Below are 27,407 nucleotides of genomic sequence, written 5' to 3' on the forward strand. Positions count from 1 at the left end.
CTTGTGCATGCAAGCACACAAGCGCTCAGTCGTCATCAGTCAGCTCACAGCAAGAAAGTCTTGAGTACTTATGTATGTGGAGCCATATGTCAAGGGTCAGTTTTAAAGAGGTTTCTGTATGTATTTACTCAGTGGTTGGAGCTAATGCAGAAACATGTAAATTTTTCCCTGGACTAGAGGGTAAGTGATTCAGAGGTCATTATGGCTCTTCACGACCACCAACCAATGCAAAGAGCGACTACGGACTAAAAGCAGAAATTCACTAGTTTTCAATGTTTTTAACACAATAAATGGAAGATTAATGAAGAGCAAAAATAACTGCTGGCTACAGCCCCTATTGAAGGATCAAGCAACAACTCTTTGTTTCTGATTAATGAACTTTAATATTAAATATGTGCCAGCTATTCATATACTATTTTATCAATATGTTTTCAGCTGTGAGATGACCATGAGCCAACGGTTTATGATAGATTCAATCAAAAATAAACACTATAATCACATCCAGGAAAGATAAACTATAAAAGATGAACAAAGCATCTGGGTATAGAGAGGGAAGACCTGCTTTCCTCTCATGGCACCTTGCTACTGGATCACTGCGGAATCCTGTCTATTCCTGTTGCTATACACAGTGGTGTGTTTCTGCAGGTTAATCTCATAGTTTAATAGTTTTATAGCACATTAGAAGCACATTATCTGCTGAATCAACTTCAACTTATATTTATACTATTCACTCACTTGTGTCGTTAGGGATATGCTAGCTTAGCATAGCTACCTTAGCTCTTGGCCAAATCACTACTAGCATATCTTCCTGAGTGTCAAGTTTAGTTATTCCTCAGGCTCCTTTAGTAACAATGACACGTGTAAAAAATGTAGCCTGTTCATAGCTTTGGAGACCAGGCTCAGACCCAGCTCCACAGCTTTAAAAATCCTGTAGCTAGCCAGATCCCTGTAGTCAGTGCGGGCAAAGATAGTTCAGCCACAGATTGCATTTCATTATTAGTAATTAGAAATTTCAGGCTCTCTTTGCTTTCTCCTCACCCCCAATAGGCTGCAGCAGATGGCCGTCCCATCATAAGCCTGGTTCTACCAGAGGTGTCTTTCTGTTCCCGTTAAAAGGGAGTTTTTCCTTCCCACTGTTGCCAAGCGCTTGCTCATAGGGGGTGGTCTGATTGTTGGGTCACTGCCTTAAAATATAGGTATGCACAGTTATATATTTATACTAATCTATTTATGTATATAAAGAGAGTTAATCATAGGAGATGGTTAGTTTTTGACATTACTCATTACTCTGACCTATATTTATTGCTTTTGTATTGACATTTGTGTCCCAGTGCCAAGGTGGTCACACTTTGTATACGAGCAATTAGCAATTTATAGCCAAAAGTCAGTGTTGTTTATGTTTTTTAACAAAATTTAAAGGAAGTACTCCACTTTGTCTCGTATGAGTGAAGATTTAAGATTGGGTGGGCCCTGTGGAATTTTCTGGTTTTTAAGTGGGCCGCAGCTCTCTTAACTGTTCAATTTAAGAAACTGTGGTCTCTTGTGAAATAAATTAGAAGATAAAGTACGCTTTTGGGCGGGGCTATTTGTGTTTGAGTTCTTATCGTTTAAGTCTCAAGTTCCAGAAAGTGAGTCAGACACACACCTCACCTGTGACATCTGGTCTCAAAGGACAAATATGTTGACAGCTGTTTTCTCTTTCTCTTTTTCAAGGCGTGTCACACCTACAAACAAGGTTTCCTTTGGAACTGGTTAGTGACACACTATCTTGGGCCGACCGTAACATGTGTCATCATGAGCTTCAATCCTTATCTCTTAATCCAACCAGCAAAGTGAAAACTGAAGCAGAAATCTACAAGCTAAAATAACATTAGTCAGAAAATGCCAAAAAAACAAGTGAAAAAACTCTAACAGGATGCAAACCATGATCTCCTATCAGATAAATCTGTGGCTAAAATGGGACCTCTGTCTCTGAGCAGAATACACTGTGACCCTATGGTCCTAAAACAAACAAACAAAAAAAGAAAATACTTGATTTTTAAAGAATGAGGCAACTAACTAGTGAACTTCATCTCTCTCTTACATGAACTCTATTAAAGTACTTGAGCCGAGCTCCTCCGATCAGCTGTAACATCCAAAACTAACCAAAAAAAGAAATTATGTGCCCATGCCTTTAGAAAACATCTAAAGAATTTATGGACATGTGTCTACATTGATCAGTAAACCCAACAACAAGCCAGCTCCCCACATTTAAAGCTCCGGTCTTAGGAAACCGTGCATGAAAGAGCCCTCTCAGAGCCCAGCTGAGGGTTTGGCTCAGCGCCCGATGAGGAGGATGTGATCACAGGGCGGCCTCTGTGCAGAAGAATAGCCAGGACGTGCTGCCGCACCACCTTCTGCCTCCCACACCCACACCCAGTCTGCCAGGAGGCTATAGAAGGAGCCTGTCCCCCCCGACCCCCACCCCAGCTGCAAGGTGAGGAGGTGGGTTTCCTCTCTGCTGACAGATGCAGCCCCTCCTCAGCCTCCTCACACTGGGCTCTTAATCTGCACGTCCAATCCTGTTAGCCGCCCTCTGTCAGTTTCAAACCCAAACCTGCAGCACCAGTTTGATCCAAATATGGTGCCTCATCTGCATACGATAAACAAACATCCCTGGAGATGGATCTTCCATGCCAGGTGGACGGGGTTAACACCGTGGGTTAAGCCCTTCTGCCTGGCTCATGTTTAAAGTTTGTCTGCAACATGCATACTCTTTTCTGAGAAAAGAGTATGCATGTTGGGAGCCATGCAGTAGACACTGTTTAAGCTATATACAAAAAAACATATCAGAGAAAAGGCTTATAGGGCCGTAACAGTCTTGTTATTCAAAATCTAAAATGACTGGACCGAAAGAAGAGCCAGCTTTCCTTTGATGATTTCAAACATGACTTCAGTTTTTTGAAATATAAATCCGTTTTCATTTTGTGGGCTTGTAAAAGTCAGACGTTCATAGAGCATGAATATGGTGAGGCACGCTGAAATCAAAACTGCCGCAAGTTCACTGCATTTAATAACATTTCTCCACAGTAAAATTATAATTTATAAAATAAAAGGCCAAATTTATATGAACTACACTTTAAGTTATTAGTTCCTGGTTGCTTAGTGATGCAAGTTTCCCTCCTTGAATAAGCAATGGAAATAATGGCTCTGATTATTGGATGGCAAGGATCTGTTAACTGTTTTTTTTTTTTCAATCCTTGACTAAACTGGATAAAACCCACTGAGATGAAAATATCAACACAAATGCTGCCTTTCAAGTCATCTACTTTTATTACTGACTCCCTATTTCAACAGAAAAAAAGTAAATTAGCTTAAAATCTACACCACCTTTGTATAAAATTTCACTGGACTGTCTTAATTCTTCATGGAATAGATTCAAAAAGGTGCTAGAAACAGACTTTGGTCCATGTTGGCATGACAGCACATCAACCGCTACAAATTTGCACATCCATGACCAGAATCTCCCCTTCCACAAACGGAACTGGCCTAATGGATAAAGCACTGGTCTCCTAAGCCATGGATTGTGAGTTAGGGTCCCCTCTGGGGAGATTTCCAGCAGAGTGGCACAGTGGGTTCAAATTCATCTTCTGCTAGGATAGGACTATTAGATAGCTGGCCTTAGAAGTTATTGTTGGAAGGAAACAGCTCGTCATCATTTCTAGTACCTTGTTGGATTCCCATTTTGTCTTCAGAACTGCTTTAATTCTTAATGGCAAAGATTTGACAAGGTGCTGGAAACATTCCTCTGAGATCATAGTCCATGTTGACATGACAGCATCACATAGTTGCTGCAGATTTGTCAGCTGCACATCCATGATGAGAATCTATTGGACTGAGATCTGGTGACTGTGGAGGCCATTTGAGTGGACTCATTGTCATGTTCATGACTCAAGTTGCTGTTGGAAGATGCCGTCAGAAGATGAGTACAAAGTCGCTGCACAGTGGACAACAATACTGAGGTAGCCTGTGGTGTTTAAACAATGCTCAGTTGGTACTAAGGGGCCCAAAGTGTACCAAGAAAATATCCCCCACACCAGTCTGATACTACTATCTGAATGTTGCTACAGAAATCAAGACCAGGTGAGGTTTTACCTATCTTGTCCAATTTTGGTGAGCCTGTGCAAATCTCAGTTTTAAAGAACCTGGTGTGGTCTTCTGTTGCTGTCAAGGTGCTCTTCTGCATAGCTTGGTCATAACAAGTGATTATTTAAGTGACTGTTGCCTTCCCAAAACAGTATGGCCATTGTCCTTTGACCTCTGGCATCGACGACAGATTTTCTCCCAGAAAACTAACTAGATATTTTCTCTTTTTTTTGACCAATCTCTGTAAACCCTAGAAATTGGTGTGTGGGAAAATCCCTGCAGTTTCTGAAGTACACAGAACAGTCCATCTGGCACCACCAACAATCTCACGTTTAAAGTCACTTAAATCACCTTTCTTCTCCACTGGCTCACTCATTCTGATGATTGGTTTGAAAATCTGTGAGCCATCTTGACCATGCCTACATGCCTAAATGAATGGAGTTGCTGCCATTGATTCAATTTCTGCATTAACACTAAGTTGACCAGGTATACCTAACAAAGAGGTCGTTGAGTTTATATATTGTGAATACATATGTTATTTTAATGGATTCTTGTTTCACGAAAAAATGGGGATATATGATTCAAGTTTCAATCTTTGGTTATACAAGCACAGTTTGTGAGACTTAGAAAATATAGATATGATTAAAAAAAGACTAAATGTTGCATGACCAGGAAAAGCATAACTCCTTCAGGAAAGCTGTGAACATCTGATCTGGTCACACTTTTAAGCGTGGTATAAGGCATAACAGTGGCACAATCAAAGCCTTATGTGCAGTGAGACTGAAACAAATGTTTTTACCATCAATCTCCTTGAATAACCAATAATTTACTCCTTATATGTGTGACTTGCTTATCTTGATAAACTTCCACTTGAGTCCAGAGTAAATTTGTGGACACAACGAGTGGTTTAACGTGTTTGATTGTGTAGGCAGATAACGCTGGCTGATAGAGAGGAGACTGTCCTTTCTTTGTCTGTGCAGACTTCAGGCCTCTCAAAAGACCTCTGTTTTCCTGGCACTGGGCTCCAATGAGGGGAAACCACAGGCTGAATAGAGATTGGTGCAAAGCGCTAATGTTTGGGGAACAACGCATGTGACTCTGACAGCACGCGGCCCCGCTATCAACTTTGATCTCACTCATGATTGGAAGAGGAGAGCTCATAATTGGCCCCTCAACTCAAAGGACACAAAGGATGGTCTCATTGGACGATGGATAATGGACATCCAATTACAAGTGCTGGCAGTGGGCCCTGGGTAAGAGGGGATGCACACAGAGCAGAAAACTCACTGTCACTACAAAGTAAAAACCCTCTTTAGTCAAACTGGAATGAACCCAAAAGCTTCCTCTTTTATTTTCCAACTGATTATTAAAGCGCCTTTGATTGTGCGATGAGCTATAAACCTTGAAGATAGCGCTGTTTACAATGTGGACCTATGTTCAGCAGGCAAACTGCACGCAACTTGTGACACGGCTCAGAGATTTCAGTAAGGGGGCACTTGAGAGGTTTTCATGCCAAGCTGAGAATAAGCAGGTCATTTAGAAAGCCTGGTCCATTATCACCCAAAGCAAAACAAGGTTATCGTTTGCTGCTCACCTGAAAAAAATCTCTAAACTCTACTTGAACCTCTGCTAAGAGCAATAAACTCATTTTCTGACATTATTTGATAATCTATAATACATGATGCTGGATAATCATTTGTATTGTTCTGCACCTGGTATAGATAAACCATCCATTAAATGCTTTTTTTTTAAAGTAGATCTAACCCAGTCTAGAGATTTTGAGTCAAGTAACTAGTACATGTGATTCACAGGTGTTCCTTTAAAGATGAACAATATTATTTCTGTTACACAAAAGGCTAATATATAGTATATGCGGATGACACAATTTCATACTGTTTATCTATAGAAGCAGCAGAACAATACTGTCAATTTTCCAGCATCATATAAACCAGCTTTTTGCCTCAAAGCTCGGATAGATTTATTTCAGGGCCCAATCACTCAATAGACTCAGTCAATTAGAGTAAAATTAGTACAGGAAGCCCCTTGTGACTTTGAAAAAATGACTGTTGCCGCTGACTGCTTTGAATTTTATTGCATTTGGCGACCAATTGCAAGGCGTGAATGGACAGGTCACCTGGTTGGAAGCAACCTGTCTAATTGCCATCTAATTTATGAACTGACAACATGTTGAGATCAATCTAAGTCAGGGGTGTCCAACTCCAGTCCTCGAGAGCTAGTGTCCTGCAGCTTTTAGATACATCCCTACTCAAACACAGCTGAATCAAATGTTTGAATGACCTCTTCAGCACGACATCAAGTTTGGCAAAGGCCTGATAACAAGCCATTCATTTGATTCAGGTGTGTCCCAGCAAGGATGCATCTTAAAGCTAAAGAAGGGTAGCTCTCCAGGACTGGAGTTGGAGACCCCTGTGCTAGACTATGTACACATAGGGAGTCGCCCTCAGTGATCGGGGGCAGTTATAGTACCCCACTGACTCACTCAGCGCCTGTATGTCGGTGTACCACAGGGTTTATTGTCTGCGTTTTTGGGGAACACACAGTTCAGAGAATCCGGCCATCCAAAACACATAGCAGAGGATGGTTTCGATCCATCGACCTCTGGGTTATGGGCCCAGCACGCTTCCGCTGCGCCACTCTGCTGGACTGCACCCCGGATGGGACTCGAACCCACAATCCCTGGCTTAGGAGGCCAGTGCCTTATCCATTAGGCCACCGGGGCTGATGAGCGCTTGACTTCCTTTCTTTGGAGGTTGTTTCGGTGGTTCGAGTGAAAGCCATGGTTTCAAGCTGATTTTTAGTTCAAAGATGAAGCTGTATTTAAGAACATTTAAGAAATGCTGAGAAAATAAATTACACTCTGGGCAACTCAGTGTCCAGAACTCTGGACAGCCAACACCCTGTGCTTATTGCTTCACTTTATTTGGGGGCGTTTATGTTGTCTGTTGAGACTTGTGAAACCACATGAAGACCAGAGAGTACCAACGATTTGAATCACTGAATCTAGTTCCATTAAAAGAGGGGGAGTAGCAGGAGCACGTGTGACGTGCTCAAACACAGCTGAATCAAATGTTTGAATTACCTCTTCAGCATGGCATCGAGTTTGGCAAAGGCCTGATAACAAGCCATTCATTTGATTCAGGTGTGTCAGAACAAGGATGCATCTAAAAGCTGCAGGACAGTAGCTCTCGAGGACTAGATTTGGACACCCCTGATCTAAGTCAATCTGCGCCCATGAGCATGACCTGTCTGCAATGCCTCTTTGCAATTGGTTACTCAATTAAGCTTGTTGCCAAGTGGTTGTATTCTGATTATTTTCCAATATAAAAGCAAGATTGCTGAGTCCATGTATAAAATTGCAACTAGATTACTATTTATTGAGGAATTTCTGCATTTCTGTTTCAAATCTATGAGGTTTTGGCTGGACTGTGATTGTAAGTAGTTAATGTAAGTTTCTGTTTAATACGAATTTCTCTGTCTGTAGACAGCAACAGATTTGCAATCTTTGCCATGTTATTACAAACAGATTGTCAAGTAATTTCCGACTTGACCCCATTAAATCACAAACCGACAGCAGAAAGACTGTCTTGTTCTGTTTTATCGCCATGTTCATACATTAGGGTTGCTTGGAAGCAGCCATTTCAAATATGAACAAGATTTCAAGTTCAATGCACACGATCACAATAATTTTGGCCGGGCCGCAGTCTCCAACCATGGTTTTTTTTAATCTGCCAGTGCAGAAAAGTCAGCAGCCTGGCTACATCGCTGCTCGCCGATTCCTAAGTGCAGGCCCCTAAGTGTATGCCTTGCATTAGGTTACCCAAGAGTATCCAGCCTACTATCCATATTCAAACCATTTGCAGTCATAAAACTGAAACTGTTGATTTAGGACACCAGATGAGGATACCAGACTCACTTTTAAGAGCCTAAGTAATAAGTAAATGTTATACTTATTTATCTACAACCACACTTGGACATTCTTTTTTGGATTGTGAAAATGTATATTGTATCTTTGTGTATTATCTGTCAGATTTGAAACGGTATATGTTTTTTTTTTGTATATGATGAAAAAAGAGACCCCGATGTTATAATAACTATCCACAAAATATTAAATAATTGCTCTAATAAAAACACAAGCTATCTATTAACATTAATATTCTTGTAACTTGGAGGTTGGAAAAGCAGACGATAATAATTATTAAACCAAATTTACAGGCAGATGGAGGCTGTTTAGTCTTATCCACAGCGTGTGGTGGAATATGGGGGAAACCTCTGGATTTCAGACTGGAGTCTAGGGAAATGGCAAGGTTGTAATCGCTCATCATCAGGCGCATGAGAGCAGAGACGTTCCCATGAGACAAGAGCAGAAAAACGCCGCTACTTCAGTCTCTCAAACTTGACGAGTGTCTCGGAGTTTGCTGGGTTCCCACACCCTGTGGCCCCGTGGCTACCCACGCGGTGAGCCCAGGTATGCGTAGTATGTCACCTGGCAGCTGAGGAAGCTGTCAGAGACCCGGCCGGAGGCTGGTACACCCCTGCCGAGAAACTTCATTTAAGCACTCAAGATAAAGTGTGTGAGACTCTGAGAGAAAGGAGCTTTCCAGTCCGAGAAGAAATCTTTTTTATGTAACTGGCTCCCACCCAAAATGTCCAATCAGCCTGGGCTTCAGAACCACACTTTACACCAGTTACTCAAGAATCAAACTGACAGACTAAGTGAGCACTAAGTGAGCACTCGTCCCATGAGCCTGGCACCCTGTAATACACATGGCGTGAGAACGAGGCCCGCGCTGGGGACGGCATTGTCGGTGGATTTCTACTGTATAATTACACTCAATTAGTTTGAGCTGCTCAGTAATAATATCAAACCTCTCCATTTGTCTGCCTGACGATGTGGGAGCCAATCAGATTAGACTGAGCATTTCTTCCCATCCAGCTAAAAAGCCTGCTCCCCTGCTTAGTTTTATGTCTCCATTCTGCATTGTAACAACCAGCTATAATGGGATGGGGGGGAAGAAGGAGAGGAAATCCAGTCTTGCCTAGCGGACTCCACGCTGGCATGCCATCTAATTCATTTGCACTTAAATTTAGCATAAACCAAACTAATTTGTCTGTTTTGGGGTTTGTTTTGGGACAGTTTTATTGTCTTATTTTCGCCGTTGGGGAACGAGCCAATGAAACAGGCCGATACAACAACATGGCAGCAAATCAGCACGTAAAACACTTTATACGAGGAGGCGGCTTGACAAAAGCCAGGAGGATTTAGCTAAAACCCAAATACTTTGGAGATAAACAGGAAAGCACTACCACATGCTGTTTACTCAATACAACTCACAACTATGCAGCAAGCGTTTAATCAGTAATGTGGAGCACTTGATTATTAACCCTCCCCTGCGGAGTGTTTTCAATTTGGCCTTTTGTTATCAATTATCTCCGAGCATGATTGCACTGCTGCGCACATCATAAATGCTGGCAGGGAAAAGGGTGTGGAAGAGAAAACAGGGACATGCTCTCACTAATTTAGGCATCCTTGGCTATTACTTCACTGTTTCAGGAAATGCATTAGACACTACATTTTAGACAGAAGCACATGAGGGTCTTTTGTTTGGGTGCAAGTGAGGAAGAGAAAGGCTTTAAGCAATTTCTGCAGACATGCACTAAAACAAAGCAAAGAAGACAATGATACTGAAGTGCATTTTTGGCAGGGTTGAGCATGTCAGGGGTCAGGGCCCTTGTGATGTTCCTGTGAATCTTGTGAATGCTGTGAAGTTTGGTAGCAACCTCCTATGGATAGGGTTTGGTTGTAATTAAATTATAATAAATGAAAAATAAGCACACTTTCAGAAACTAGATGCTACTTGTCAATGCATGTCTTGCAAACGCTGAGCATTTGGCCCTCACTATCATGTTGATGTGACGAGCTCAGGATGTACCTGACGGAGAACCTGGGGATATTGCACAAACAAAAGCATACCCAGATTTATCTTCTATTTCATGCTAAATTTACAAAATTAAAGGTACAATGTGTAAAATCTCACCAGTGGATGTGACTTGGAGATTGCAGTCAACTTTCTTACCCATCCCAATTCAAGTTCAGAATCATACCATACAACCACTATTCATCTGTAGTGAGTTTAAGGTGTCAATTCGCTGTTTAACTCACCTGAGTGTTCACATCTATTTACTTTGGAGGAGGCTGTAAAACTCCGAAAGGAGTCTGATATGAGTAGATGAATCAGTGAAGCTCACTTTTCACCGTTGACAGTGAAATGAAGGTCAGTTGTTGAAGATATAATTAACTTTTCTGTTGGTATGTGCTGCTGCTTTTGTCCGTGTTAGCCTCTGTTAGCGGCTGCTGTTAGCTGCTGTTAGCCTCAGTTAGCGACTCATTACTATGCACATTAAAGAGCCCTGACTTCACTGACTGTATCTAACAATATGTTGTATGAAATAGGACTTGAAATTAGTGATTGAGACCACAAACTCACAAGGAACATATGGAAAGGAAATGAAAAGTAGTGATTTTCTCTTATCATCATTCATCATTATTCTTCCCCTGCTGAAAATTAGAAATACTACAGGTTTAAAGCACTTCAACTCTCCATTTCTATATCTATCTTTTATATGCAATCCCCTACTCCCTCAAGTCCATACCAGATGGTTTCCCATGAATGTCAAGAGGTTAACCAGCTAAAACTAGGGCTCAGTGCTATGAGGTAGTGATTACATACATGTGCTGTTGATTCAATTTGGCCTTTCATCTCAGACTGGATATACAAGGTCTGTGTTGTTTCCAAAAAAACAATTTAACAGTGAGACCAGGTGCATATAGGTGTGAGAGCGGGCAAAGCTCCAAACAATCTGCCAAATATTTTCTCTCCATTCCCACTTTAGATGCAGCTTGTGTACACTGCTGAGCAGCAACAATCACCGCTGTGATGACAGCAATTCAGGTGGGGCGCTTTCACCAAAGAATGACTGGAACCAGATCAAGAATAGATTTGCATCGGTTGATAACCTCCAGCACATGCTCAGAGTTTCCTTTTGAATGAATCCCTTTTAAAGCCAGATTCACAGACTTTAGTTGAAGGCACATATCTGTGCTGCACACTCACTAAATATATCCTAAACTCCTAAAAAGTATCCCAAAAACTATCCAAAAAAGTTTCGTATGTGTGTTTTTAATGAAGATAAAATACAACATTAATGGTGTACAACAAGCAGCAACTTCTGGGTGAAGAATGGAAAAATAAAACCAATGCATATGTGCCAAAAGATGCAAAAAAAAAAAAAAAAAAGCGGAGAGGGGCCCTTGAGCCTCGTTTCAAAAGTGAGTCAATCCTCACAGATTACCACATTAAAATGCCCACCTTTACAGCAGAAATAATTATGTTTACAGCCTGGTACAAAAACAGTTTTGTTCTCCATAGGTCATTTGTACATTCATGCAGCTGCACAAGGTGTGAGTTTGCTTATGACTCAACCGTTTAAGTGTTATTATGGTTATACATTAATGGAGGTATGGGCCTTTTGAGTGATGGATGTGTAAGCTGCTAGCTGCTTGCTACACATCACCTTAGCTAATTTAATTAACTGAACAGGACTTTTCAACCTTGTTTGTCGTGTTGGTTTCTTTTAGAGTAATTTTAATGCAGTTATCTGACAAATAACATAACTGATGTGCAGTTAGTTGTCTTTGCTCGAGCTTTTGTGAGTGTGTTTGCACTGACTTAACACTAATTCCTCAGTTCACCTTTCCACTAATGATGATCACATCTGGTCGCTGTTCAGCACTCTAAAATGAAACCTTGCACCCCAAAGGATGCACAGGTATGAATCCTGAAACATCATCAAACACAATCTTATTTTCAGCATCTCAATCTTCAGACATGATAATGAACCACACCAGTGTGTTAGACTCCACTGTTTTGGATAGACCCCTGACTGAGCTTCTGTGATGACCTACTTAAAGCTGGCTGGCTGCAGATAGCAGCAGCAGCAGTAGCAGCTCACAGACCGTCCACGGCCGTCGGGCTCACCATGCACGTCCCAGCATGACGAAGAGAGTCTCATCCGCGGGCGGGCATCAAATGATAAAAATAAATAGAAGCACAGAATCAACCCAGCAACACAGCTGTTATGTAATTCAAATGTTGCCCCAGTTACTCACGAGTGCTGCTGCTGCAACTCTGGCCCATCACTGAGCTACATAACCTGATGCAGATTATATAGTCCAACCCAGACTGTTACATGAATAAAATGCTGATAACATTGACTAAGGCTCCACTCCCTGCACATGCATTTACAATACATCAAACACAAACATAATCAGAAAGACAGAAAAGCTCGAGCTCTGAACAGCTTTCAGCAAACAAACTCAGGAACATGAGTACGATGAGGAAACACGGCGCATATGTAACTGACATTCAAGCCCTCTGTTTGCCAAATTACCCACATTGACAGAAGCTAGGCCATGTAATCCATCCAAGAGGAGCAGACATAAATATTTTACCTGTTCCTCAGCTGACATATGGCATTTTGTCTTCATTTTTGTGTTGCTAGTGTGAACTGAAAAAGCCTTCGGGGGCGTCCCTCAAGTGGAAAATACATTTCATCATCACAGCAGGCCATGAAACTCAAGCTACTTTCTGCATGAAACATGGGTGTAATCTTACATAAAGGGGACAACTACTGGCCATCTCTCTGGGATTAATCTGCAGTCACACAACCAGCAGAGCTTGATTTTTCAGGTGACACAGAAGGAAAACGAGGGCATGAACGCTCATGCCTGTCGTCTGACGGAATGTCAGAAACCGCCTCTTGTGTTTTCTCAGATGCCTGAAAAAATAAATGTATCGTAGCCTCATATCCTCCCAGGAAAAGGAGTGTTTACAGGACTTAGTGGGTTTATCTGTGCCAGGGCCAGCTGGGCCACAAGGGCCATGGACAGCATGTCCCACATCAAGCACTGGAAGGATAAAGACGCAGGTCGGCCTCGAACTGACTGACTTTTGGTCGAACAAAGCCTCATTTAACTAAAGACATGACGGCACGGTCAACAGCAGCGTGCAATATGTGCATATTTGAGTATCGAGCAACATAATAACCCTCTTCAAGATTTGCTCCACTTTTCATGGCATGGAATCAAATCTGCTGCAAACTGCCACCAGATCTACACTGGACCTTTACCAAAAATGCTCCAGGCATCTACATGTCCCACTATTAAAGCAACCCAGCGCTCCTTCTGCTCCTGCTGCCCTGAGTAGGAATAAATCACTAAAAAGAGAAGGAAACAGTTGAGTTGGAAAGAAGGAAACTGATAGGAGAAGACAAAGACAGAAAGTGAGAGTGAAATTAACAACATACCAAAGGCAGAAAGAAGCCGATATATTTGATAAAAGAAAGGAGAAAGTGGGAAAAGGGAGAGAAAAAAATGCATGCATGGATAGTTGAGTGGACAAATGTGAGCATGTTGAATCATAAAGCCATATCACAAACATGACCCAGATTCAGGCTCACAGTAAATCAGGCCGCTGTGTGTCCAATTTAAGCAATTAAAGCCACAGTGTGTCTCACATCAGCCCATATCGGCACGTCTGGAAGTTCTCTAAGGATCACATTCAGCGAAAAACAGACATCATCCAGTCATCGTGTGCTGTGTCAAAGGAAGTTACATATTCACAAAGCTAAACCGCGGTGAATAAATGATAAACCAGGAAGTGTCTCGCCTTCCTAGGAGGATTTAAGTCTGTCACCACAGTGAATCTTTCACATCCTCACCTCTCAGTTTAAGAAGTAAATTACTGACAGACTCAAAGGTTAATGTCTGAGAAAATCAAGACCATTTTCTGAGGAGCTACTTTTTCTTAATTATCTAATTTACATTGTTGTATATCACATTCTTTAAGTCACGGATTTTCCTGCATTTCCTTGATTAGCAACAAAGATCCAGTGAGGACAGTGACTCTGGACATCTGCTGGGGGCAAAACACTGACTGTTATGTAACGTCGTGTTAGATGTATTCATGGATAGATAAAAAGTATGGAGGGCCATTTAGTTTAGTTTGGTACAAATATAATTTTTTGAAAAAAGGAATTATTCATCTCATAATTTCATTTCTGTAACTTTTATCAAGGTTTTTTCTATATTTCTACATTTATTCGAGGCTATATTGTTTCTGTAAAGTTCTTTATTCATTTATTTATTTATTTTTAGTTACTTATGCATTTCCAATTTATTTCTATATTCTTACAATATTTCATTTGTTTAATTCTCAATTTTATTCATTTATTTATCAATTTATGTACATTTCTCTAATTATTTCTATCAGGTTTTTTTATTTATCATTTATTCCATTGTAATTTTTTAAAAATTTTCCTCTATTTTTTACATTTCTAAATATTTTTTTCTTTTCCTTTTTATTATTGTTTTCAGTATTAATTTCCATTTTTCTATATTTAGATGCTACTAACAGTGAGCATAAGTGCATAAACACGAAACGGGTCATTTTAGTTCATTGCTAGGTGGTTGCTAGGCAACATGTTGACGTGTTACAATATATCATACACAAGTCAAGTTTTGAGCATATAAATTAGATTTTATTATCGTGAAGTTGAAGTGATACAACACTTTTATAAGGTTTTATAGTTGCACAAACACTAATAAAGGGTCATTTTAGCCCATTGGCAGGTGGTTGCTAGGCAACATGACAATTTGACAAAATGTCATGCATAAGTTTTGCATATATAAATTAGATATAAATTAGATATTACTATCATGAAGTGATACAATGCTTTTATAAGGTTTTATAGGTGCCTAAACACTAAAATTTGTAATTTAAGAGTGGCAGGTGGCAGACACCACAATATGTGATATAGATAAGAACCTTCAGGGGTCTAAGATGTATTTCACACCTCAACTCCTTAACAGGTGAGAACAGTTTGGGGACATAAATTAAACCAAAGAAAGAGACGTAGACAAATAAATAAACTTTTTTTTTCTTCCATGGTGTATTTATATTTAATTAAATTCTACTTATTTCTCTTTACACTTTCACCATTTCTTGTTGTCCAAAGAAAAGACTGTAAAACTACAGAAATCGATAGCATGTTCATTGGATCTGCACTCTGTTTCTCCTGTACAGACTCTAAGGACTGAGGCTCTCTTGCAGGTCAGGAGTTGCTAAAGAAAGGTCAGCAGAAAGCTATAAAGTCAGGTCAAGTCAATAGAGTGTGTAAACATGTTTCGACTTCTTTAGAGACTGATGGTCTGTAATGCAGGAAACAAACTACAAATTAAACCCCTGACCTGCAGCATAAGCATGCCTATGTTATTTAACGGCTTTGCAGCGTTTCGGGGTGTATATTTCCTTTAATTGGTTAGTCACATGGACAAACTGCAGCTTTAAACATTTGCCATTTCATTTGCAACAAACGTGTTCTTGATGACTTCATCACTTCCTATATCTTCATGCTATTTTAAGAGTCTTTGATTTATTATTTCCTGTGCAGTGACCATACTGTATGCACCGAAGGGAAGGGGGGGTTAAGCTTCTCTTCTCCCATGCAGACACAACACAGCAGCCAGTTAAAGGCTCCACTTGACAATCCAAAGAGGCTCTTTCGAGCAGATTCACCTTCAGTTAACCCTGAGACAAAACAAGTTTCCACTCCTGTGATTTGCAAGAGCGGCCCGGCATAGAGATAAGCCTGTCAGTCACCGGTGGGCAAAGAGTGTTTCACAAACAGTCGTGGCAGAGTGTCCTTTCTCACTTCTGTTTGACACGTGGGTGTGTTTATGCACTTGGAAAAAAAAATGCTTAAATCTCAGCGTATCCTTGACATTCTTGTAAAGTAATTATCTCAGTCTGTAATAGCCTTAACATCACATTTTTGTGCTAAACAGTGAATAAAAGAGGGTCATGAATGGGAAAGATTTGAAGACAGGAAATGAAACATTTTTCATTCCCACCAGACTGAATAAACAAAAACAGAGCAGGTATTTACCATGAGCACCGCCAACTGCTTCGTGGGAAATGCAGTCCAAACAAACCACAAGCACTGGTAGCACGGTCCCAAAAACAATACCCACACAAAAAATCCCGTGAATTACACACTCACAAAGGTTTAACAGTGAGATTAAAGGAAAAAGCAGCCACTGCTTTGAAAACTGAGATATCAGCAAAAAATATTTATTTCATGTGAATTTCCACTATAATCTTGGGCATTAGCCAATAAAAACTGTCCACTTCCTGACGGAGTTAATAGTCTAACAAAATAACACGCTGACGGTGTTTAGGAATGACTTACCAGCATGTTGCTGTCAAGAGACAATCTCTTTAACTGTTCTCTCCTCTCCAGCTGTCTGTTCATGCTTCCGCTGCCCTGCAGTGATCCATACACCTGGCCAGTCCTTGAGGGAGGGGAAAGGGGCGGAGTGGAGGACAAAAGGACAGTGAAAAAGTCAACAAGGAAAACCTCATATCAGGTGGGTCGCATTTCCGCTGTTACACGGGCTTTCACCTTTTACAGTGAGATCAAAGTCCAAGTTAAGAGCTGCACAGTCCAGTCACACACTATCCATTCTCCCTTATTTGTGTAACGCTTCATTTGGTCTCTGTTGCCGTACCTTCAGCCAAAAGACTCAGGGCTGACAGGACACTGGGATCACAGCGTTCCTGTTAGCCGTGTCTTACCGCTTGCTCTCGGCGTCACCCAGGCATCCCACCCTCTAATCCAACCCCAAACCCCAATCTACAGCTCTTTGTTTTTCTAGGCCTCTCCAAACAGTGCTGGGAACCAGTCCGACCTGGCCTGACTGAGGCCACAGCAGAAGATAAACACTTCACTTCACGCATACTACTCCTTTACAAAGAACTATGGTTTTACACTCACTGCGGTGGTGTAAAGAGTAAGCATACCACTTCCTCATTGGTGAGCATGTGGTCAAAGGTCAGCTGTTGGATGCCTCGGGGTCAGAGACACTGTCAGTGCAACTCAACTTGCTCTAATGTTATGTAGTTAAGGCAAAGGTTGAAATTAAACTAAAGAATACAGGTAATTATTTGGATTGCATTTCGTGTAAAAAACAAAACAAAAAAAGGTTAGCATTAAATGTAGCTTGGACGCAGGTAACTGCAAACTCCTCTGGTTGCAAAAAAAAGTCAGATTATATAGAAGTCTATGAGAAAACAACCCTCCTTGTCTGTTTATGGCCTCAGTAAACACTTTCCTTATTACTTATTAGTCTGCAGTGATAGATCTAAATCTCGTTTAGATCTAGATCTACAGTCTCATTTATTACAAAAAAACCCTCTTAGCCATCTGTCTCACAGGCCTAAACACCAGTTGGCAACCCCCCAGCAAAATATAATCACTTAAGAAAAATGTGTGTTCTTCAACCGGTTGGTGACCAGTTACTGGAGGTAGCTTTTGCTAGCTGAAATCGGTCCCAAAGAGGGTGTTGCAGCAAAAACCTTGTGATTGCTTTAATTACAAGCTGATTTTCAAGGTTACCCATAGTTTGCATTAAAGACACCAACTTGTCTTTAATTGCTCACCATTTACTTGCCAAGCATTGGCAAACTATGATAAGTGTATTTGCAGACAAGTTAGTTTCTTACATATAATCTACAGGCAATTGCAGGAACCTACTAATTAACTGTATTAATTGTATTAATAAAGATTAGGCTTTATCACAAGAACCTATTAGCTAATAAGGACAGTTTTTACTGAGGCCATAAATAATGTGAGAAGTAGGGTTGTTTTCTCATAGACTTTTATGCAACATGGCTTCTTCCTTCAGCCAGGAGTTGCCCCCTGCTGCCCATTAGGAAAATTGTAATTTAAAGTTCATTCATCTTTTATATAGTCTATGCCCACAGTGACTGCAACTCTGATATGGTTTAAGATAATTTAGCATTCAATAAGGTTTACAATTATTGACCAAATCAGCTACAGGAGGGGTTTGGGGGAAGCCCCGTATACCTCTTTGTGACCAGTTTCATGCCAGCAATCTACAGCAACCACTCACCAACTGGTTAGGAAATTCACATTTTTCCATCGCAAACAGAGGTCGCCAAATGACTGAGGCCTTGTAATATGGTCACCCCATGTTTAACAAGCTGCTTTCCAATTCTGTGAGCATGCAGTGTCCTTGGTTTTTAATCTACATCTGCAAATAGCTGATAGCTAAAAGGTTCAACTCAAAATCTCAGAACTAGCTGAAAAGTGGTGACACAATTGTTAAGTCTGTCTTTTACATGGTGGCTTTGGTTTAGATCATAGTTAATATCATACTTGAGAAGTTCAGAATAAGCAGAACTTGGAAAAGGCATTTATGGAATTTATAAGCTAAATCTACAGTCCTGCTCTGTATCACGATTTACTAGGTTCAGAATTCAGGTGATATGTGCTTACCCTCCTCACAAACCTACTTATGCAACAAACAAACCCTTTTGCATCCGCTGCAGGCGCTATCCGTTACACCCTGTCTAAAGCTTCAGCAGCATGACTGCACTTGTCAAATATGCCCACACATCAACATGACATGTTCCATCCACTGCCAATCAGTTAAGTCCAAACTTATCGACATGAAACATCAGGATCAGCGGCTGCCTTTTCATCCAGATCTGATTTTATATTTTGAAACATGATACTGTCCCTTTCTGCCCTATTTCTGAACAGCCCTGGGCAATCAAGTGTAGCGGGAATCTGTCTAATCAGCAAACAGGATGTGAAATGCTCTGTCTTTAATGACACAGAAACATCAGACTTCTGCCCGTCTCACTTACTCTGGCTTTGTAATGACTAATTGTGAAAGTGTTTTGCAACAGATGAAATAATGGTCTATGTTTAGCGTGCATTTTAGTTTGGTCCATTTTCCCCTGGAGATTAGGAGAGGAAGTAAATCTTCCCTTGGATTCAGAGATAGGGGGTTATAGGAAATTGAGAGTAAATGATTAAAATGGATTAGAGCACAGCGCTTGATTACACAGACCCAACACAGAAACCATGGATGGCATTTTCCTTTGGGTGTACAGTGTGAGGGATGAGGCAGTGGATCGATGGGAAGTGATTAAGATGAAGCAAACGCCTTACAAGCCACATATCAGGGGCATTGAGATAAAGGCAGGCAATAAAACACTGGAACACTGCTACCTTTGACATTTGAACAAACCGAATGATGCTTTGTCTTAGTGCTGTCAGTTGCCCTTAGTACCAGGTAACATCCAGTAACAGCTCAGAGAACAAAACAGATCAAAAAATCATATTTAAGACTGAAAACAAGAGAAAGTGGAACATTTTTACAATATATACGGTTACAAAGTTAAGCACATAAACACAAGTCAAGGGCTGTACAATTAACTGAATTTAGTCTAGATCCTTTTCTGGCTTCTTATTTACACCTAAAAGCCAGTGGAAACTTTTTAAGCGATGAGGACATGCACATCGTGGACAGGAATGCTGGTTTGATTGGGAAGTCATCAAGACCATTTATGTGAAAGGGGGACAACCATCTCTGAACTGAGGAGGGGGCTTAAGAGTACGTCTTTCACCATCCGACAATGCTGTGACTGCAGCCATTCCCCAACTCTCTGTGAATGGTACTCATGGTCATTGATTAATTGTAATGAGCGTTTGCATATCAATGATCATGTAACTGACCTCAAAGCCCATTGTTCATTCAATGGTTCTAGTTTCCGTCATTACGCAAAAGTGCTGTTTATAAGGTTGGAGAAACCTGCAGGCAGCTGAGACTGAAGAAGTCAGTTAGATGAGTGACGAAACCTTTCTCCCACTGAAAACGCTACGTCCAGATAAACAGAATCAACTTTCTGGTATTTCGTCACCTGCATGATTGAGCATGCATCACGACAATTTTTGGCTTTGATCAAAACAGTTGAGCAACACTGAAAGTTGCAAAGCAAAGGCAAATCACACTAACCTTGTAAGCTCTTGTAGGGATGTGTGTGTGTGTGATTGTGGGAATGGGGCTTGTAGTGAAAAAGTGCTACATAACAACAGGTTCATGTATCAACAGTGGAAATTCGTTTAGGTAAGGTTTTATGATACGGCCCGCAACTAAGACCCCTTACTCACACGACTTGCATTGTCAGACACTCCTCTGTCACTCCTTTTTTTAAATGTGTGAACACAACAAGCTGCTTTGATGAGGCTGTGAGAGGATATGTTTTCTGTTTGTGTGATCTAGATTTTACAGCATTACACGGCTATCACAAGGAAGACGAGTTAGTCTGTAATTGCTTTGGTTTGTTTCGTTGACACTTCTTAAAGAGTAATAGTTGCCGATGAAGTGTGAAATACTTTCCAAGCCTTGATGATAGAGTGTAATCCTGGGCTCTACAGTAAAGAACTAATCAATATCTCATCCATTAAGTGTTCACTGGGCAGATGTGGTGCTCATGGAAGCATGGAAATCTGATTGCTGCTGAAAGTTACGCCGTGGCCGCCGTCTGTAAAAGTCAAAGCCATGGCCAATTTTCCTCAGACGACAGACTTGTTGACTGTCGACCGATCGTTCGTATTTCTCGGTTGCTTGGTTTTAAAGGAAATGAAACACTTAGAGACTGTTGGCCATGATGAATGCTCTTTTAAATATGGATTGACAAACAGTAGTTTTGGACGAGTTATTAGAGATACAGACATTAGAGTAACTCAGTCTCCATCTACATAATGTGATTTTCTCCTGCGTTTAGCTGAAGTTATACTTCATATTCCAAGAACTGACACCACTTTGCAAGCATTTATGACAATCCAGGGGCCTCTCTGCAACTGTCCCGCCTCCCTCCTCATTCCCCGTGATTTACACCTAAAGCAATTACTGATATGTTAAACTGGAGTAGTTCTGACCTACGCAAAGTGACACGCGTCAACGCCTATAGTCCACACGGCCCCCATCCAGTCGGCAACCAAGGCAGTGGGATGGAAAGGATATAATCAAAGGAGGCCAGGAGGGCGCTGACATCTGGGAGTCTTTGTGCTGTAGGCCTAATTAGATGCCAGGGTGAGGGAAGGAGGGAGGAAAGGCAGGATGGTGTGTGTGTGCGTGTGTGTGTTTGTGTACAACACAAAATGGGGGTTGTTTGAGGTGGGAGTCGTTTTTTAACATCTGCTCCAGGAACAAGAGAGGACCCAGCTGAGGTCACAGAGCCCCAGACAGCTCTGAAACTACAACAGGGATAATGTGAGGGGATAACAGCTTAATGATAACACTTAAACCCATTGAGAGATCGCTGTACAGAAAACAGCCTCGTGGATAAATGGCAATAACAAGCCCAGATTGTCCATGAATATGGATCGTCATGGCTCCGGTTTGATACTGTTCCTTTGTAAGGTGGGATAAATTAGGCAGCTGTGCATTTATTGCAATCACTGGCTTTTTTTTTTTTTTTTTTGGTTACTGGCCCTCTTAACTCTATTGCAGGGCTGAATAATCATACAGTAAAGGGACCTCCTGAAGAAACACTGTTGCTCCACCCTCTGGCTTTTGACTCGTAAGTGTTACAGAGATCACACTCTGCCACAAGTGACAATACTGCCCTTTGTACCTAGTATAGTAAGGCATTCTCCCACGCATATTCTCGCTTCGCCACAAATAAGAAAGTCCTTGTCATGGTTGGTTTAAGCAGGGGGTGGCCTGAACTTTGGCACTCGTGCAACAAAACATTTAACTGAGCAATGGGAAATGATTCCCCCTCCCTTTATATATACTGTATGAAGTGGTTTAGTCACGGGTTATATAATAAACTATATGATAAATAGTGGAGCAAATACATGTAAGCCTATATTTAAATGGCCATCTGGAGCCAAAGATTAGCAGTATGGGGGCTTTTTTGTATAATTAGTGGAAACCTTTAGGTCTTGGAAACAAAAGCCTCTTGGCCAAATGGTAACTCTGAACTCTGTGATCAATATCCCAAAATGGGGGGCAGGGGTGCCAGGAAGTGCCAGGGCCTGAAAATGGATGGTGGTGGTGGTGAGGGGAGATTAGACATTGATTGGTGCACCCCCCTTTTGCCCCAGGAACCAATTCATTTTTGTGTCTGTACCCTGTGCGCTGGCTTGAATGAAGGATGGGGGGTGGCTGAAACGGGGTCAGCACAGAGGCATCCCCTACGGTCCACAGCCTAGTTCTCTCTTTATATTTCTTCTTCTTGTTCTTGTGAATGATTCATCCAGACTGCCATGTCCGCTGCGACTGAATGAATGAATGAATGACCGGGGAGAAGATTATACGTTTGAGCCTCGCTTTTAATTCGCTGCAGTGGGAGGGAGGGAAGTGGGAGGGTAACGTTTTGGGAGTGGGGGCTGCTATTACTTTCCATTCATGGGGGAGAAAATTGAAGCATGCGAGTGCCTGATTTGGGGGTTTTAATGTGTGGAGAGAGAGCGGCACAGATGGCATGTGCTGATCGGATGTTTTGAGTCCCTCTGCTGGCCGGCCTGTCTCATCCTGCCTCTGCATGTGTCCCGGTACAGTTGGCACCACTAGCCTGGCACAACCTAACGTGGAATTACAGCGTCTGAGGGTCCCAAACAATAGGCCGTATTTTAAACTGGCCTGTTGTTGCTGTCATGCTCTGGGGAAACCAATCATTAAGATGAATGTTTTGTCTAAATGTTGCATAGCCTCTGCCGCGGTATATCAGTGTTTAGACTGTGCTGGTAATCAGGTTAAGTGAGGTGAGTATTTATCATGTGGGTGTGAAGATGTGAGGCTTATTGCCAAGGCTAACAGGTCAATGTAACATGCTCTTTAAAATGAATACTGATAATCCAGGCGAGGGATAATTCGCATACGCTTTATGCTTGCTTGTGAAACCATGATTATGTTCTTTCATTTTAATCTTATACGAGGAGGCCAGTCTCAGCATGCGCATGTTTATCAGCACTGAGATCATGCGGCATGAGCATGTGTGTCTCCTTCTGGCACTTAAACTAGATTATTAGAAAATTATGGGCTTGTGTTGAAGGTATGGAAAGGATTTGTAATGCACATGTCTGCATAACTGTGTGCAAGAAAGCATGGTTATTTGCTTAGGCCTTTAGTTCTCAATGTCATTATGATTGCAAAGGAACAAGGACAGCCTATACATAGCTGAATAAACAGCCTACGTCCTGTGAACACAGTGAGAATGACTACAGCTGGCGAGGCCGAGTGAAGACAAACTCGATTAGAGCTGCAGTTTATTTTTATTTTCAATTTACCTTACTAATATGGAGGCCCTACAGTGTCATAATAATTTTGAAAGTGTGTGGTCAGTCATAATGTTGTGTACAATCTTCACACAAGACAACAGCTTGTATCCACAACATAGTTTGTGGGTTTGTGACAATAATTATATTTATTAATAAATACACTTTGCCTATGGCAACATAAATACTAATCAAGTAAACTAATTATTCATATTTTTGACAGATATTAACTGACATGTACAGTTGAGGTCAGTAGTTTACAGACACTCCTCGTGAGCATGAATGTCATGGTAATTTGTAATTTGGGGGTTTTAATGGTTTTTAAAGCAGACTTGTCCAGTATCAGCACTGGTGTGGGTGTTGTACCGGACTATCTATGTTTCACCCCTTACCTATGATCATGTGATCTGGGTAACAGTAATAGTAATAATAATAATAATTAGCAGCCAAAATGAGTTTCCTTTGTAGGGTGGCTGGCTTAGAGACAGCTGATGTGGTTGGAGCATCTGGTTAGGATGCCTCCTGGGAGCCTCCCTTTGGAGGTTTTTCTGGGAAATTGGGACGAAACCCCAGGCTAGACCAAGAGCACACTGAAGAGAATGTATATCTCATCTGGCATGGGAGCACCTCAGGATCTCCCAGGACGAACTGTAAAGTGTTGGTGGGGAGAAGGACATCTGGAATACTCAGCTTTGCCTGCTACCACCCACAGACAGCGCAAAAGATGGCCACCATGAGCTCACCCACTGGTTTTGGACTTCGCTTTCTGATACGTCAAGGTTAGCATTTTGGCCGCCCCCACGTTGGTTTTTGGAGCCAGAAGTTACCTTATATAGATAATTTATAGCTTGGTCACCAATCTGCAACTAACAAAACACTAGAATTTTACTCACCAAAACTGAAGTACAAACCTCTGAGGTGGCCACAATATTTGTAAGATTTTGAAGCTCCAACACCAGACACACGGTGACTAGATGTAGTGGATGAGACCTAAAATATCCCATAACTCCAAATGCCTTTACTTTCATGGCACGGCCTTATTCAACCCAAAACTCCAACACATTTCTCCGAAAATCAACAATGAACAAACTGAATCTTTTCTAGCGGTGTTCCACTAGTGTGTATCTGAAATCCCCATGCCAGCGTTGTTCCTGTATGATCACAACAATCTTGGTCCATGATCAATCAATGATCAATCAATGGTTTGGTCCAATTGACCAATCAATGGTTTGCTAGTGATAGTTTTAATAGCATTAGGCTAATACTAGCTTAACGCTCAGCTGTCATAGGTCAGTTGCAATGTTGATCCTGGACCAACATTACTATGATGGTGTACGAATGACACCAACATGGGGATATTTTAGATCATGCCAAATTTCAAAATTAGGGTGAGAGTGGAAAATTCCACCAGTAAAACTTTACCCATAGGATGAGTCTTCAATAATCCGGTTAAATGCAAGAGCCCAAAAAGATATCAACAAACATTCAAAAGATTCAGTCCAAATCAGACAAGAAAACACCTCAGAGCACCATTTATTGCAGATAATTTAAATGCATCTTCAAGGGCAAATAAAGTTTATTTTTTTTTAAAAAGAAGTAACATCTAAGTCCTCATTTAAACCAGGATATTTAGTGGCCTATAATTTATAAATCCAAAAAGCTTCCCTTTGGTTATGGAGCCCCGGTAAATTATTTCATCGTATTGAAAGAGGAATGTTGTTAATTCCAATCACTTGTACTGTAGAAGAGTTACTATTATGAAAATCCAGGTAGTGTTTAGCCTTGGACTCAATGTTACTTGTGTGTATGGCATATTTGTGTTCCGCTAACCTGACCTCCAACCTCCAATCTTTTTGTTCTACCAAAGTAAAAAGAGAGCAGATTACCCCACCAGACTCAGGTCAGGACACCTGTCAATCAGGCCATTCCCCTTACTCAGTTATCCAGCTGGATCAACCAGCCCCTCTCTCAGTCTGGTCCTGCCTGAGATTTCTTGCTGTTAAAAGGGAGTTTTTCCTTCCCACTGTCACCAAGTGCTTACTGATAGGCGGTCATCTGATTATTGGGCTTTTCCTTATATTATTGTAGGGTCTTTACCTTACAGTATAAAGTAAAGTAGTAAGGCTGTGAAGCTGATTTTTAATAATGTACAATTTAGCATTTGAACATGGGAGTTTATGGCGGACTACTTGAGTGACAAGAGGAACTACCACTACTTCACTAGCTCAGTAAGATCCCAGTTTACATAAAATTATTACTTGGGTAAGATGACTCGTTCATATGACAAATACATATTTTGTGAACAAGATAATGTCTGGTAAAGACCAAATGATAACGTCTTTCCACAATAAGTTGATAAGATTTTGCACACATGATGAAAGAAATCCACCTTTTGAGATCCCATGGGCTAAAATAGCTTCTTGTTTCATAAATCAACAGTCCAAAGCTTACAAGTGTTCAGTTCTATCAGATGTAATCTAGAGCAGATTTTGGATATTCAGAAGCTGGAACCAGCAAATGTTGGCAGTTGTCTGCCACGTTTCTGCCAAACGCTCACAGGCAAGGACAGCGTGACTAAGGGAGAAAACACAATCCTGTATATTTAATAAGTAAGGAACAAATGGAGCTCCTCGTTATGCTTTTAAGCTGTGAGACACGCCGGATAACTCAGAGGCATTTGTAAATCATTTGGTGTGCAATAACCAGACAGATTTTTGACACCTAGTTCTGCATTTTTAAACAGGGCTGTGCTTATATTTTCACTCGCTTTGCTCCAGTTCTGTCTCAATGTGGAGTCCTCCACATTGTGATGTTATTTATTCATACCATTTAATGAAACATTTTACAGAATTTGCATGAAGCCTTCACAGTCGGGATGCTTCTTTGAAGATTGTATTAATATTTGACTTAGCCTACTTGTTCACCAAAGATCGGCTTGGCTGAGAAGACTGAAAAAGCTCGTTCTCTCGTGTTGTACTTTGCTTTAATTACTTCCTAAGTAAAATTGTGCATGTGAGATGTCTTTCTTAGTCACTTACAGTAATAAAGACTGTGCCCGAACCTGTCTGTCCTTTTTAGTCAGTGGTATTTAGCAGGCAATTTAATGTGGGGGTTTAAAAAAAAGGAGGGAGGGGTCGGAGGTCCGTAGTAGAGAAAAAAGAAAAACAATGACTACAATGTCGTCATCCTGTTCATGAGGGGAGTCCCTCCGTTTATCCCACCAGATGCGTAGGACATTTTACATACACATCCTGGAAAAAAAAAAAAAAAGTTAACTGAACATCCTGCCGGGGGACTCGTAGCGTGCTTCAGCAGCGTGACTCTCCACTGAACTCTCTCATGATAGTGCTTCAGGTAGAAAAAAAGCCAGAAAAATATTCTCCAAAGGCCCAGTAGTGATGCAGCATGCCAAGAGAGGGCAGAGGAATTTTCCAAGCGTTATCAAAATACACAACTGTGCCCCCTTCTCAGCTTGGTATGTGAGCATCATGCGATGGGCAGTTTGCTGAAAAACTGAACACATGCATTTCATCAGCAGGCTTCTGCTGACAGCTTGAGAAACAACAGCGTTTTTGTGCGTGTTTATCTATGCTGATGTTTTCCAATGTGCATTTTCTCACAAAGAAAGATGTGAAAACCAAACACATTCATGTCTTTTTATGAGTTTATCACTTTTTGTTTTTAGGCTAATTTTAGCCGTTTAAATTCCACAAATATATATTATAAAAATGCTTTTTAAAATGACAGTTGTGATAAATGTAGACTCTTTGTAAATCTGGTTGAGCTGGTTGTAATGAAGCAATTTTAATATTTAAGAATTAAATTGAACCACCTGTTTGATATTGTTTTATTTTTTTTTAAAAAAAAAACAGTAATACAAGCCTTTATATCTATTTGCACACCAACATCTAGCAATTTTGCATATCAGTAATTTCATATATTTATTAAACATCACAAAAAATATTGTAAAAAAACAACTTTACTAGCTCTTTCTTTAGCTAAATGATTTGCCAATTAGCGCATTGCTCAAATGTTATTAAACATGT

The 27,407-nt window shown here is 40.9% G+C and overlaps 1 protein-coding gene and 2 non-coding genes across 7 annotated transcripts in view; all 3 read right to left on the bottom strand.

Moving 5' to 3' along the window:
• The window catches only part of LOC100702923 (nck-associated protein 5), a 163,027-nt gene that overhangs the window by 134,590 nt on the left and 1,030 nt on the right, over positions 1-27,407 (bottom strand). For 4 of the 5 annotated variants that reach the window (XM_019351818.2, XM_019351815.2, XM_019351817.2 and 1 more), the window contains exon 2: positions 16,453-16,555. In XM_019351818.2, the coding sequence (XP_019207363.1) occupies positions 16,453-16,555 (103 nt within the window). Of the gene's footprint in view, positions 1-16,452; positions 16,556-16,665; positions 16,686-27,407 lie in introns of those variants that run through there. The other variant, XM_019351819.2, reaches the window with a different exon arrangement.
• Positions 6,715-6,786, bottom strand: trnam-cau (transfer RNA methionine (anticodon CAU)). The gene has a single exon. It is a non-coding gene; the product is annotated as a tRNA-Met (tRNA).
• On the bottom strand, positions 6,793-6,865 carry trnar-ccu (transfer RNA arginine (anticodon CCU)). Its single transcript has one exon. It is a non-coding gene; the product is annotated as a tRNA-Arg (tRNA).

Source organism: Oreochromis niloticus, linkage group LG23 (genome assembly GCF_001858045.2).
Source record: "Oreochromis niloticus isolate F11D_XX linkage group LG23, O_niloticus_UMD_NMBU, whole genome shotgun sequence".
NCBI classification, from domain to species: Eukaryota; Metazoa; Chordata; class Actinopteri; order Cichliformes; family Cichlidae; genus Oreochromis; species Oreochromis niloticus.